The following is a 14,484-nucleotide window of genomic DNA, read 5'->3' on the forward strand; positions in this document are numbered from 1 at the left end:
CTGAGCCTGCTCTGCTCCAGTGAACAGTCCCGGCTCTCTCAGCCTCTCACAGCAGAGACGCTCCAGTCCCTGCATCATCTCCATGGCCCTTCACGGGACTCTCTCCAGTATGTCCTGTCTCTCTTGTACTGGGGAGCCCAGCACCCCAGGGCTGCCTCCCCAGAGCTGAGCAGAGGAGAAGGATCCGCTCCCTGGCCCCGCTGGGACTGATGCAGCCCAGGATGCCATTGCCATACTTGGCTACAAGGGCACCTCATTGGCTCATGGTCAACTTGTGCCCACCAGGCCCCCAGGACCTTTCCTACCAAGCTGCTTCCCAGCTGGGCAGCCCCTGGCACATCCTGGTGCCTGGGACTGACCCTCCCTGTGAGCAGGACTTTGCATTTCTCCTTGATGAACTTCATGAGGTTCCTGCTAGCCTGTTTCTTCAGCTCTTGCTCCTGATCCTACATGCAGCCTGGCCAGGGGCCCAGGAGCTGCCCTGGCTGCTCCGAGTGGCAGCTCCTGTTGTGTCAGCTCTCCCCATGGAATTATTCCCTTCCCTTAACCTGAACAAGAACTGTCTGTGCAGCCCAGAGAGGCTTCCTCCAAACCCTGACCCAAGAGTGCCACTCTCCAGAGCTGTGAGCTCCACCCTGATGCCCCCAGAGCATTGCTTTTTCATGTCAAATTACACAGGTTATGGGAATATCAGAGAGGCAAAGGATATGGCAGTACTTGCTGAAAGAGGGTCTGCTCCTACCCTATGGTCTCGGGAAGGGCATGGCTGCTGCATGGGAAGGGGCAGGAGGAGATGGAGGGGCTGTGGTGCCCAAGTGTGGGGCTCCAGTGCTGGAGCTGAGCAGAATCACACGGTGCTGGAGGTGGTGGAGCAGCTGGTGCTGCAGCTGAGCCCGACACCACGGGGCCGTGGCACCAACAGCTGGGCACTGGGTGTTGCAGTGCTGCTAGTTCCCAGTCGGTGCCCAGCTGGCACACACCAGCCCTTACCGACGGCACCATAGTGCAACCATTGGTCTCTTCAGCAAGGAGGCAGCGATTGCTTTTAAACCTTTAAATCTGCATTTAAATCTCTGCAGGAGATGGGTGAAGCTCACCAGCCCGAGGCTCCCACTCCACCCTGCACAGGGGACAGACAAACCCAGTTATCGCTTCCCTCCTAATGCTGCCATGACTCCAGCCACCGTGCCTTGGCTTTTGCGGAGCAAAGGCAGGCTGTTCACCAGTAGAAAAGCCCTGTTAGCAGCACTCCCAGCACCAGTGCTGCTGGGGGAATCCCAGTCTGCGGGAGTCCAGTGGCCCTGAGCGGGCAGCAGGACCTTGGCGGCTGGAGAGCCAGAGCCAGGCCCCCGGGCCAGGGCTGTAGCGAACAGCTGGCACAGCTGATGACAAATCCCATTTTCCTTGCTAAAAGTCCAGATTCAATATCAGAGGGAGGGCAAAGGGTGGAGGGAGCTGTACCTGGGACACCTCTCGGAGGCTGCCTGGGTTTTCCAGCATCCCCCTTCAGGCTCTTGCTGGCTGATTGTTTTTCAAATTGCTGAAGTTTAATAGTATTGTCATGTCAATGGGCCTGGCCAGACTTTGCAGGGCCGGCTGGGGGGACTCAGCCTGGACAAGCCCTTAGCAAGAGGCAGAGCCCCTGCCGTGGCCCCTGGCCCCACAAAGCGCCCAGTTCCCCATCAGCTGCAGCTCCCTGGCTCCTGTTCCAGGCTGCGTTTGTCCAGGGATTTTGGATCCCCAAGATGCTGTGCTCTGGCATCCAGTTGGATTTTTCCGATGCTGCTTCTACATGGCCTGTATCTGCAGCCCAGGGAGTGCAGGAGGGCTCATGGCCTAACCCTGGGCAGGTAGTTGAGCCCAGGCACCATTTCCTAGATGTGTCAATTAGGCAGAAGACTAATACAGCCTTTGTCAAAGGGTGGGAGCAAAACCATACTGTTCAGATGGACAGTTCTGCCCGGGCACGGTGGCTGACACAGACCATGGGGACTCTGGCGTCACCCACCAGGAGCAGGCTGGGTGCCTGGGCAGGGAGCAGAGCAGGCAGGAGCACCCCTGGTGTGAGGGGGCTGCCTGGGCCAGGGGATGCACCGTGCACTGGCACAAACTTGCAGCAGACAGGATTTGCACCCAGGGCTGACTCCACACCTCATTTGTGGTTCACCAGCCCACACTGCATTTGCATTAATGCAGCAATAGCAATTTGTGGGTACAGTTTCACTTAGGACGTTGAAGGTTTAGCAGCAACTAAAATACTTTAAGGAATTCTCCTGTTGGTTTCGTTTAATTGTTTATTGCACCACACAGTCTGCTTTTCACAGACCAAAAACCTACCATAGAAGTTTTTTTTGCAGCCTTTCTCAATACCCGAATGGATTCCCATCTTTCTCCCTGCAAGCAGAAAAGAGGGGAAGAAGGGGAGCTGCAGCACAGCTTGCAAATGTGATGGAGCCTGAGAGGGCAGAGCGGCCCCAAGGCCGGCTTCTGTGCCAGGTGCCATCAGACGCAAACGGCAAATGAGCTCTGCGTAGAGAAAGATGGAGCAGGACCCGGTGACCCTTGGGGCTGCTGGGCCCCACGAGCACATAGGTCCCGCACGCTGTGCTCGGCTCGGCAAGGATGAGCACAGGCGTCTCCAAGAGGGGGGATGGACATGCCAACGAGGACATCCACAAGAGAAGCATCTCTCTGCTGGCAGCCCTCTGGGCTGGCTGCTGCATGGGGTCATCTTGACTTCCCACGGCAGCACCTTCTCCATGGCAGGAGCTGGAAGGGATCAGCCTGTGTTTCTCACTGCGTCGCCCACACAGCCCAGAGGGTGCCTGACCCATGGGATGTGGCACCACTGCTCAGAGCAGCTCGTCTCTGTGGGTCCCACCGATGAAGGGCATCATGCCAGGGTGGACACGATGGATGTGTTCCCTTCTGGGCTTGGCATTGCTCACCTGCTTGTCCTGAGTGTCTGGCAGAGGGTGAAGGTGTGACCCAGCCCCACATTGCAGAAAGGCACAGAGCACACAGTGGGGAAATCCTGCAGGACCCACATCCTGGACCAGCAGCATGCCTGCATTTAAACGGAGTGATTTGGTCTCCAGAACTCAGAAGGTCACCTTAGGCTCTGCTATTGCAGTGGAGAGGCAGACGGCGAGCGGTGGCAGGCCAGTAAGGTCTCCAAAGAGCCTGGCCTGTTGTCAGTGGACACGGCAAAGGTACCACCAGGTGCCTCCTAGGTCACCACAGTTGCTTTGAAACACCTTCTGCTGCCATGGGAGCAGTGGTGGCCTGAGGTCCCTGGGGCTGTCACCCACACTCACCCCAGCAGCTCCTGTCCCCAGGCCTGACCCTGCAACCAGTGCCTGCCTGTTCACTGCCCACAGCCACCAGTGACCCCTTGGTGCTCAGACACAGGGTTCAGTCTTAATATGGCCTGGGGCAAGGAGCTTGTGCATGTCCCAGGGTGGGTGCTCATGGATGGGTGCCCCGGGTGGATGTCACTGGGTGGGTGTTCCTGTGCAGGTGTCCCTGAGTGGGGGTCCCTGGGTGGGTCCTCCTGAGTGGATGTCCCTGTGCAGCTGTCCCTGGGTGGGAATCCTTTGGTGGGTGCCCCTGGGTGGGTCCTCCTGTGCGGCTGTCCCTGAGTGGGTGTCGCTGGGTGGGTGGCTGTGCGTGGGTGAACATGAGCGTCCCTTTACGGGTGCCCCTGTTGGGGTGCGGGATGCAGCTCCGCTCGGCGGGAGCTACCGCGACACTTCTGCAGCCTCTGCAGCCCCCGCAGCCCGGGGCTCCCTCCCGACGGGCACCGTGTCCGAGCGGGGGTGGCGGTGCCGCCAGGTAGCGGCCCGGGGCTCGGCGGGGCGGGGGCTCCGCTGCCCGGTGCCGCGGCGGTGACAGCCGGGGGCGGGCGGGCCGGGGCCGGGGGCGGGGGGCCCGGCCGAGTTCCTGCCTCCTCGGGAACAAAGGGAACTCTGTCTCGGCATCTGTCACCGCCGCCCACCCAAAACTTTTCGCTGCGCCTCGGCCGCCCGCCCCGCCGCCGCGGGAGGGTCCCGCCGCACCCCCGGCACCAGCGGTGGCGGCGCGACCCCGGCGCGGCCCATGCAAGGGCCGAGGCGGCGGCGGCGGCGGCCCGGGGGTAAGAGCGCAGCCGGGGCGGGCGGCAAACATGGAGTCCCGGCCGGGCCGGGAGCGCGGGGCGGCGCGGAGCCGAGAGCGGCCCCGCCGCCTTTGTGCTGCCGGGCCGGGAGCCGCCCCCGCCGCGAAAAGTTTGTGGGAGTCGCGGGTGGGCGCGCTCGGGTGGGTTTTGTTCCTTTTCCGCGTCGTTTCTAACTCGGCCGTTGTTGTTTGTTTGGTGGGGGCTATTTTGGGGCCGGTTTCTGCCGTTTGCGGGGGTGCGGGATTTGGGGCCGTGGGCGAGCTTCCAACTTCTCTTTCTTTCTCCTTCTCGTCCCCGGGCGGCGGGGGGGCGCTGGGGCTCGGGCTCGCCGCTTCCCCGGCTTTGTGTCCGCGGCGGGAGCGGCCCCGGCGCCGCGCTACCTGTTGCGGGCGGGGGGCGGCGGGTCCGGCCCGGTCCGCACCGCCGAGCCCCCGGCCCGTGACAGCGGCGCGGGGAAGTCGCCCCCCGCCTCCATCCCCGCCGCACAATGACCCCGCGTGGTTCCTTGTGCCCGAAGCAACTCCGACTAGCCAGCCCCGGCCTTTTCTCCCACTGAGATTTGTGGGTTTTTGGTCTTTTTTTGTTTTCGCCCAAAATGCTTGCACTTTTCTTGCCCGCTGCGACTGTCCCCCCAGCACCCCTCTGGCGTGTGGCCCCCCCAGCACCCCGCTGGCGTGTGGGGGCTCCTGCCCGTGCTGTCCCCGCAGAGCACCGGCGAGCTGGGGTGGGCTGTTGTCTCGGCCGGTGTCTGTAACTTCTTCCCCGGGGGGGCCTCTGCCCCTGGATTTCCCCCCCAGCCGGATGAGGAGGGGGTGAGCCGCCCTCCACCTTGGAGGCATCAGGGGGTCTGTGGCTGCATCCCCCCCGTGCTCCCCTGGCCGGGACTCTGCCTGATGCCCGCTCTTTGGTTCCACCTTGCCAGGCTTTAACCAGGAGAGATCTGCAGGCAGCTCCACCATGTCGGATAGCGACCTCGGGGAGGACGACAGCGCCACATCCCCAGACCCCTCACAGTCCAACAAGAGGAAGAGAAGGGGCAATCTGCCCAAGGAGTCCGTGAAGATCCTGCGGGACTGGCTGTACGAGCACCGCTTCAATGCCTACCCCTCGGAGCAGGAGAAGCTCAGCCTGTCGGGGCAGACCAGCCTCTCTGTGCTGCAGGTAGGAGCCAGACCCCCACATGCTGGGGACACCGCTGAGTCCTCTGCCATGGTGTTTTGGATGGGCCAGACCAGGAGAACCCCACTGAAGATCCCAGAGGACTTGGCACACTGATACCACTTGCCTCTGAAAGGCAGCAAGGAGGCAGGGAGGGGATGCAGGGAAGCAAAGGCACCTGCATGTGGGCAGCCCCTTTTTGGCAGAAATCTGTGCCCTGGGGGCCCATCTCTTGGCAGTGCTGGAGCAGAGCTTTTTGGTTGGCCAGAAAATGGAGCAACTTGGATAGGGACAAACTGAACACCACCTTATCATTAGGAAAAGCTGCCACAGGTGGGAGGGATTCAGGGTGTGCTGCTTTGTCCTATTGCCCTAGACACCCCCCAGGAAAGGGGCCAGGACCACCCCTCTGCACACAGAGCTGGGCAGGGGCAACTGTCCCATGACAGAAAAAGCCACTTGGGCTGGGCTTTGGCCCTGGGTGGGCCATTAGCAGCACTAAGTACTGGCTGGCCCAGCTGGCCCCAGTTTCACCAGTTGCATTAAGGGGCAGCCAGCTGAAGGCTCCGGGGCTGGGGTGGCTCTGGTTGTGAGTGGATGTTTTCCAGGTGCTGTGCCAGGTCTGCAGCCAGGAGCCCTGGCTCGCCGTGGGGGTGGGCAGCGTTCTTCCTTGCAGCTTTGGCTTTCACCGTGCCTGCAGCTGCCTGTCCCTTTGATCCAGGTGATGCCAGCAGCCTCCCACAGGGGATCCCTGTGTGCCCAGAACCCTGTCCCTCATTTCCCAGCCTGGCAGGCTGGGAGATGAATGGGGGTTTCGCTGTTCTCTTGTTCTGGTGGCACCACGCGGTGGAAAGCAGCTCTGTGTGCAGAGGAGCAGGCAAGGCCCAGTGGGTTTGCAGCTGAGCTCCTCTCCTTGGGGCTTCCTCTGCACCCCTGGCTCCTTTCCCTGCGGCTCAGCGCAGTTCTGGCCAGCTGTGCCAGCGGCAGCCCAGACACCGGTGTGTGGCAGTGCCTGCCTGCCTTCCCTTTTCCTGACCAGCAAGGCAAACTTTAATCTTAATGTATTTATTTAAATACTGGCTGTGCAAAAGATGTGTATGTGGGCAGCTGCTCTGCAGGGAGGCTGGTGGTCCTGGCGGGGCTTGAGTCAGAGTGCTGGGGGCTCAGCAATGGGTTTGGGGCTGTGGGAATCTGGTCTTATCCTTGACCGAGGTTGGCACGGCGGTGCCTGGCGTGGGGGCTCACAGCAGTGGGACCAGCAGGTGCCCCGGCCCTCTGTGCCCTGAGCTCTGTGGGACCGAGGAGGGTGCTCCAGGCACATGGGCTTGTGCCGAGGTGTGGCCGTGCCACATGCTGCTGTTGTCTGTCCCGTGGGACCCCCTGCAGCCCACGTGTGCCTGGGGCGGAGGCTGCCCTGTAGCCCCCAGGCAGGGCGTCCCAGCCCGGTGGCACTTCCCAGGGCCAGCTGAAAGCTGTCACTGGGGTTTCTGTCAGTCTGAGGTGACGTGACAGGACGTCATGGGGGCTGCTCCATCTGATGAGGAGAAACATGTTGGGTTGGATGTGTGGAACAAGCTCCATGGGAAGGCTGGAGTGGCTCAGTCCATTGGTGCTGATCTGACCCCTCCAGGTGCTTCTTCACAGCACGAACACCCCTGGGTTTATTATGGTTTATTTGTGCGTCCCCCTGCCCAGTCCGGTGTCCAGGGAGCTGGAGCCCAGCTCTGGGTCTCCAGGGGCAGCGGGGAGCCGTGTGTCTCCCTTGCAGAAAGCGGGGAGGTCAGGAAGCGGTGCCTGCTGCTGGCGAGGCCTCCCGGAGAACAGCAGGCCTGCAGGCCCGTGCCCGCTGCGGGGATGGGCTTTTCCTCCTGCAGGGGATGGATGCCCGTGGTGCGGTGGGGACAGACGCAGCCCAGAGTGACGGTCCAGTGTGCACTGCTGGTGCGGCCAAGAAATGGCTGTGTTTAAAAAACATAAGCTGCTTGCTGCAAAGCTGAGGTGTATCCAGCCCCAGGCAGCGCTGTGCAGCAGCAGTGTGTGTGCCCATCTTCCTGCCCTGTTCTCCAGAGGGAGCTGGATGCTGGAAGGAGTGTGGTAGGATTTTTGGGGGGCTTCTCAGTGCTGCAGGGTTGGTTCGGCTTTTTGTCGGGAGTCCAGCCCTGTCGTTGGGGGTTTTCTGCAGTGAAAGGCTGTGGAATCGTAAGATCATGTGAGGGGGACCTGGCTGAGGCTTGCAAGGGAGGAGAGTGTTTGGAAGGGAAAAGGGGGTGAGACTGGTGAATTTGAGGGTGTTAAATGCCAAATATTGTCTTAAAGACAAAAACAGGACAACTGAGATCTTGCCATGAAGCTGTAGTAAGTTCTCTCTTCCCAAGGGAAATATTTTATGTAGCTGTTGATTTGGGAAAGATCAGTTATTTTTTTCCTCTGATTTATTATCTTCTAATTGTTTTCTAGGAAGAAGGCAGTTATTTTAACGTAGCATTTTTATGTAAAGATGAAGAAACAATACAAGGCTGAGACTGAATACATGGCCGCTGTGTTTCTGAAGGGCAGAGCTCTGCCTCTTTGGCGTGCAGGTGCTGGAAGAGCCGTTAAGCTGGCTGTGACCTGGCGCAGGGCAGGAGGCCCGGGAAGGTGTCGGTGTGCTGTCGCCATCCTGGCCGTGCCGTCGGGGGTGGGGGCTGCAGCTCTGTGAGCTGATGGTTTTTGGGGTTTCCCGTCCATGCTGCTGTCCTGCCGTCTGTCTGCTCCGGGCAGCCTCAGCGCGGCCATCCGGGCTGGCACTGGGTCAGCGTGTGGGGCACGGCCGGGCACGCCGACCTCTGGGGTCGGTTGCCTGGAGAAGGGAAAACTGCCCCCTAGACCCCGGACCCGCCTGAGGCCGCGGGGCTCCAGGCTGGTTGTGTGCAACGCCCGGCCTGTCTGGGGGATGGCAGGAGCGCCGGGAGGGTGCTGGCAGCTGCGCCCCGTGTTACCTGCGTGTGGCCGGGCACAGGCAGTTGCTGGGACTATGGGGCTGTGCTGGGGGGAGAGTGCAGAACCCGGCTCCGTGCAGCCTTGCTCTGGGTCGTGGGGCGCCAGAGCTGCCCGGGCTGTTTGTCCCATGCAGTGGCGTGGGGTGCATGGCAGTGCCATGGGGCTGACACCCGCGCACGGTCCCTGGCAGGGTGGGCTGGGGGGCTGGTGGGAGCGTTGCACTGTGGGCGGCCAGGCTGGGGTGCAGGAGGAAGGGGCTGCCCCGGGCAGGCGGTGCCAGGCAGGAAGCAGCCGGCGCTGGGGTTTCCGTGGGGGCCAGGCAGCCCCTGCCAGGAGCAGCTCTGCCTCTCCGGAGCCCCACGGGAAGGGGCGCGGGGCTGAGGGGAGCCGTGTGGTGGCTGGGATGTGTGGTGGCTGCTTGTTGGGTCCGATGGGGCTTCTGCTGGCTTGGCTGCTGCCCCTGGCTGGTGCTGTGCCTGTGGGGCACCCCAGGCTGACAGTTCTCACCCCTCTCTCCTCCCAGATCTGCAACTGGTTCATCAACGCCAGGCGGCGGCTGCTCCCCGACATGCTGCGCAAGGATGGGAAGGACCCCAACCAGTTCACCATCTCCCGCCGAGGGGGCAAAGCTGGCGAGGTGGCCCTGCCGCGGGGGGCTGCTGCTGGCTCCGGGGTGCTGGTGGTACCTCCTGTGACGGCCCCGGGGGCCTCCAAGGTACTGTCAATGTCTGTGTGCCCACAGGTACTGTGCCACCCCGCGCAGGCGCTGGGCAGCAACCTGACGGTGCTGAGCACCCGCAGCCCTGAGCGGGAGAAGCCCCCCAGCTTGCAGCCGGCGGAGCTGGACCCTGTCCCCAAAGTGCCACCGGGTGCCGCCGGCAGCACTGTCACCTTGCTGGCCCGGGCCGAGGCGGCCAGCCCCACCAGTGGACTCTTCAACACGCCGCCCCCCACGCCCCCCGAGCTCTTTGGTGACGACTTCAGCAGCTTCCAGCTGCTAGTGGAGGTGGCCCTGCAGAAGGCGGCCGAGCTGGAGTCGCAGCGGCAGGGCGGGCAGCTGCCCCGCTCGCCCCAGACTGAGCGCCCCGGGGCCTCCCTCTCCAAATAACCCCCAGGGTGCGTCCTCCAGGGGTCCTGGCCCTCCGCTCTCGTGCCCCCGTCTGCCTGCACCCCCTGACCGGCTCCCGGGAGCTCCGGGCTCTGTCACCACAGGGAGAGGAAGGACTGTCCCCTCCCGCTGTCCTCGCTGGGAGGTGCCCCTGCTGCCCCGGCTGCCAGGACCGTGCCCTGGGGGGAACGCAGCACGGAAAAGACCTTTGCAGCTTCACTGGCCTCTCCCTGCAACTGACGGTCCCTGTGGAACAACCCTTGGAAAACCTGCTGATTTCTTTTTCTCTCTCCTGTAAACAAGGGTTCGGCCAACACTTCAGGGAGAGAAAGAGAGATTTTTTTTTTTTAATTTTTTTTTTAGTTGGTGTCTGTTTTAAGGACTATGGATGAAAGCTTTTTCTCCCAAGCATCTGATCTCTTCTCCCTGACCTTTTCTTTTTCTCCTTTATGTGTGGAGACCCTCTCTTGTACGTTACGCTGGCCAGGAGCCCTGTCTTGCCCACGGGAGCCCTGCCTTGCCCACGGGAGGGTGAAGGACAGATGAACTGGAAACCTGAATTCTGTGGCATTTGTTCACACGGAAAACGCGGGACCCTCCTCTCCCGCCTTAGGGTGTTACATGTGCTGCCAGTAGCAATCTCTATGGTGCTGTTTAGCAATTTTTTGTTGAACCATTTTCCCTTTACTTGTGATTTATTATATGATTTTTTTTCCTTTGATAAGCATTTCCACAACTTCCCCGTGTTTCTCTCGAGTTCCCGCCGAACACGTGCACGTTGTGTCCGGAGCAGAGGGTGCGCTGTGGGGCGCGGACGGCAGGCGGCTGCGGGGGCGGATGCAAAGCCTCAGACTGTGAAATTTTTTATCCAGTTTCTTTGTGTTTTTTTTTTTTTTCTTTTATCTTTAAAAAAAAAAAAAAAGAGAAAAAAAGCTTGGGAAGAGGTGTGTTGTAGGCACGGGCGTGCGTGTTCCTCTGGCAGCCTGCGGATGGCCGTTCCTGGAAAGCAGCGTTGTCTCCTCAGCCAAGTGGGAACGCAGGGAGTCCTGCTGCTCCCTGTCCCCTCCCTGCAGCTCTTGCTCCAGGGCTGGCGGGGCTGTGGCTGCTTGTGTGGTGCTGGGGACCTCTAGTGACAAGCTGGTGTCTGCTGGGAGGTGGCCGGTCCCCCCCAGCCCGGCCTGGGGTGGTGTTTGGGCTGTCACCGCGAGCCTGGCACTGTGCTGGTCCTGGGACTGAGATGTTGCTGTTCCACTGTAAAATGTAAGTTAAATAGCGATACGTACGCACCTATGTTATCTATCCTCAGAAACACTAATCCTAGGTAATTAGCCTGATTATTAAGTTGCATGACTAGAGATAATAATGGCCGCAGGATCTGGTGCTGTGCAGTGGTTGGAACCAGCGGTGCTGGGGGAGCAGTGCTGCGGAATGATGGAGCCTGGAAAGGGAAGACACTGAATTTTGGGGACTAGTGTTTCTCCCCAGCCCTTTTCTTCTTCTCGAGAGAAGGGGAGAGGAGCTCCCGGTGCCAGCGGGGCTGCGGGACGGTTTGCCAATGGTGTGTGCTTGGCCGGGCGTCCCTGTGCAGTGATGGCTCCAGCTCCGGCGCTGCCCGGCTGGGCGGGGGGCACCACGTTGGATGGATGCTCATTGTGGGGCTGGGAACATCCCTTCCTCATCTCCCCCAGCTCCGTTTCATGTCCAGCCTTTGCCCCCTGCCTCGTTTCTGGGGAAAACCATGAATTGTAGGATTCCTTCCCTTATTTCTAGGTAGCCTTTCCCCCGCTGCCCCCCCGCAGCTCTGTTTCCTCCCCCAGGGCAGGGAGGGGCCTTTTAGCCTCCTTCCCTTATTTTGCCCCAGTCAAGCCAAAGCGGATCGGCCGGGGCAGAGTGCCGCTGTGCCTGTGCCGGGGACAGCGGGGCCACCCTGGGGACGGACCAGAAGGAGTGGGGAGGGCAGGGATAATTGGATTGAAATTTATGGAGCAAGAAACTACTGTAAATACCTTTTTATTTGTTCTGTTGTCAAATAAAAGTTTTTTTAGTTTTGTGTGGTGTGTAGTGTTTTTTTATCCTGTGTCATTTGTGGGTGGATGCTTGCTCCTCCCTCGCCTCCAGCCCCCGCTCCTGACACTCAGCCAAAGCAGCTTACGAGCTCTAAGGAGCGTTGCTGGGTGTGGGAAAAGCGGGGCAGTACCTGGCACAGGCCGGCACGTACCCGCCGTCCTTCGGTCTGTTCCGTGCTTGCTTCCCACAGTGTTTGACCCCCGAGCTGGGGAACCAGAAAGCGCTTGGCAGCAGCGGAGGGCTGAGGCATTTGTGTCTTCCCTCCTCCTGCCCAGCGCTGGGGGTGAGAGCAGCACTGCTGCCCCTTGGCAGAGAAGAGCAGCGATGTGGGGGCTCCCCTGCCCGGAACCCCGTGAGGGGTTGACAGAGCTGCCCGGAGCAGCAGCCCCTGCCAGCCTGGCTGTGCCGCGAGACAGGGCCGTGCCGGCTCCTGCGCTGGCTCCGGCACACGCGAGTGAGCTTGTGAGTACTTCATCTGCTGGTGTCTTCCATGGCCGTCACTTCAGGGCTGCAGTGCCTGTGCCTCCCTTGAGAGGGACCCTGCTCTCTGCTGGAGCGGGATGGTGCCAGTTCAAGCCCTTCGCAGCCCTCTCAGCCCGGGTTCCTGTGGTGCAGGGTGACTCCAGGGGCTCTGCACCCCCAGCCCGGGGCTGTGGAAGGATGGAGGCCCCTGCCTTCCAGCCAGGCCTCGCTCCTGCAGCTCCGGGAAAGCCCCTGGGGAGCTCTGGTGACAGGAACAGCAACAGGGCGTCCTCCATCCTTGTCAGGCTGCTGGTGCTTTCTGCTCATGATGAGGAATTCTGTGGCCAAGCAGGCCTGGGACAGCCACCATCCACTTGTGCTGGGCACTGGGGAGGCCAAACCTTGAATCCTGGGGTCAGTTTTGGGGCCCTCACACCAATAAAGCCCTTGAGGTGCTGGAGCGAGTGGAGAGAAGGGAATGGAGCTGGTGAGGGGCTGGAGCACAATGTGATGGAGCGGCTGAGGGACCTGGGGGGTTCAGCTGGAGAACAGGAGCTGAGGGGAGACCTTCTGATCTCTGAACTGCCTGAAAGGAGCTTGGAGCCAGGGGGGTCGGGCTCTGCTCCCCAGGAACAAGCGCCAGGAGCAGAGGAAACGGCCTCAAGTTGCGCCAGGGGAGGTTGAGGTTGGATGTGGGAACAATTTCTTCCCCAAAGGGCTGTGGGGCATTGGAACAGGCTGCCCAGGGCAGTGCTGGAGTCACCAGCCCTGGAGGGCTGGACAGACGGACATGAGGTTCTCAGGACAGGAGGCAGAGCCAGGGGTGGGGGAGCGGTTGGACTGATGATCTTGAGGGGCCTTGCCAACCAAAATGATTGTATGAATGTGGGCTGGGGCACACGGGACAGCTGGAGCACGAGGTATGGCTGGGGCTGCCAGCCCAGGTGGGTAAAACAGCCGCTGCCCCAACGCTGTCCTGAGCTGCAGAGGTGCCTTTGCCCTGGCAGGCGCTGGGGAACCCCAGGCAGGTCAGGCAGAGCCTCAGGGCGCTGACTGACCCCCATGGGGAAGGGGCCTCCAGCCCCAGCAGGCTCTGGTACAACCCCCACGGGGCCATGGACACGTCCCACACGCACAGGGGCAGCCCCAGCGGGGGGAGCACCCTCACCCCCCATTCCCAGCCCTGCAGCCATCCCCCCGCCCTGTGCTCTCCCCCGGCCACATGCAGACATCCCACTGAGCACAGAAAAGCCTTGTTAACATGACACTTTCATGCCTGTGCTACAACCAGCACTGCCCTGAACATCCCCACGAGGGTAGAGCAGCTGCATCCCCAATCGCTGGGGCAAGGAGGCAGCACAGGGTGCCAGCCGAGCCCCAAAACCAGCGCAAATGGAAGGCACCAGAGCAACTGGAAGGCAAAGTTATGTGTCACAAGGGCCTTTGAGCCCCCAGGGACATGTTGGTCAATGGCAGCGCAAACCATGGCCCCCTGGTTCCCGCTGTGCTCCGCGGACCGCGCAGTGCAGGGCTGCTCCGCAGGGCACAGGCCGCGCTGGTGCCCCCGGCTCAGTGCCGCCCGGGCTGCTGCACGTGGGCAAAGGGCACTGAGCGCTGCCACCGGAGCGCGGTGGACACGGAGCTGGCACTCATGGCATTCGCGAGAAAATCGGCAGCGGCTCATCCAGCCAGGACTCGCAGCTGCTGCAGCGCAGCCCAGGGCACACGCCACGGCCACGGCCTCGGCCACGGCCCCACGCGGCTCCCGGGGCCCTGCCCGGCCGGGCCTGGGGGCGGCTCAGCACAACCAGGGCCGGAGGCGCCGGGCACGGGCTGCCCTGTAACCCCAGGGCTGGCGCCCCGGGCGCGGGCGGGTCCCTCCGGCCACGCCCTCACACCCCTGGGGGCTGCGGGGGCGGGGCTCCCGTCAGCCCCGCCCCATCCCAGCAGCCTCAGCAGCTATTTGCCCCAGAAGTCACATGGTCTGTTGTAATTGGCTGGCAGGACCAGCCATCCCACCTCCTGGTTTACCGGGAAGTACATTTGACACAGCAGACACCCCCCTCCCTGAGGGCAGCCATTTTGTTTCAGCCACCATTTTATGGCAGGGAGCAGCCATTTTGTTAAACGTCACGCAGCTCTGTGATTGGCTGACAGCACTTGCTTGGCACCATCATAGTCATGTGTTCTCAGGCAACTCCGTGATTGGCTACCTGCATCCTTCGGACCCAGTAATGTCCAGATATAAAAACACAGACATTTATATACAATGTGTGCATATACAGAATTATCTAAATAAAGGTGTGTACAAGTATGTGTAAATACATATTTTCCACTTGCATTATTCTATACTTCTATACTTCTGTATTTCTTTTAAAATATATACGTACATTCATAAAGCTGTAGAGATGAACTATATACAGCCCATGGTATAAAATAGATCCAGCGGGGGCAGGGCTGGCTGGGAGGGAACAGTCCTGCCAGCCAATCACCACAGGCCATGTGAGCAGAGGAGGGTGTGGCTCCCTGAGCACGTGCTGGGGGGGCGGGGCCT

The 14,484-nt window shown here is 61.2% G+C and overlaps 1 protein-coding gene across 4 annotated transcripts; it reads left to right on the plus strand.

Moving 5' to 3' along the window:
- Window positions 1-3,691: 3,691 nt before the first annotated feature.
- TGIF2 (TGFB induced factor homeobox 2) lies at window positions 3,692-11,451 on the plus strand. Of its 4 annotated transcripts, none has more exons than XM_065032735.1 (3): window positions 3,692-3,834; window positions 5,079-5,317; window positions 8,817-11,451. In XM_065032735.1, the coding sequence occupies exons 2-3, from the start codon at window positions 5,114-5,116 to the stop codon at window positions 9,399-9,401; spliced, it is 789 nt and encodes a 262-aa protein (XP_064888807.1). In that variant the 5' UTR covers window positions 3,692-3,834; window positions 5,079-5,113; the 3' UTR covers window positions 9,402-11,451. The 4 variants fall into 4 exon arrangements, with proteins under 4 accessions (XP_064888807.1, XP_064888805.1, XP_064888806.1 ...); XM_065032733.1 differs by lacking the exon at window positions 3,692-3,834 and adding an exon at window positions 3,916-4,135; XM_065032734.1 differs by lacking the exon at window positions 3,692-3,834 and adding an exon at window positions 3,917-4,296.
- The last annotated feature ends 3,033 nt before the right edge of the window (window positions 11,452-14,484 follow it).

Source organism: Columba livia, chromosome 16, assembly GCF_036013475.1.
Source record: "Columba livia isolate bColLiv1 breed racing homer chromosome 16, bColLiv1.pat.W.v2, whole genome shotgun sequence".
Classification (NCBI taxonomy): domain Eukaryota; kingdom Metazoa; phylum Chordata; class Aves; order Columbiformes; family Columbidae; genus Columba; species Columba livia.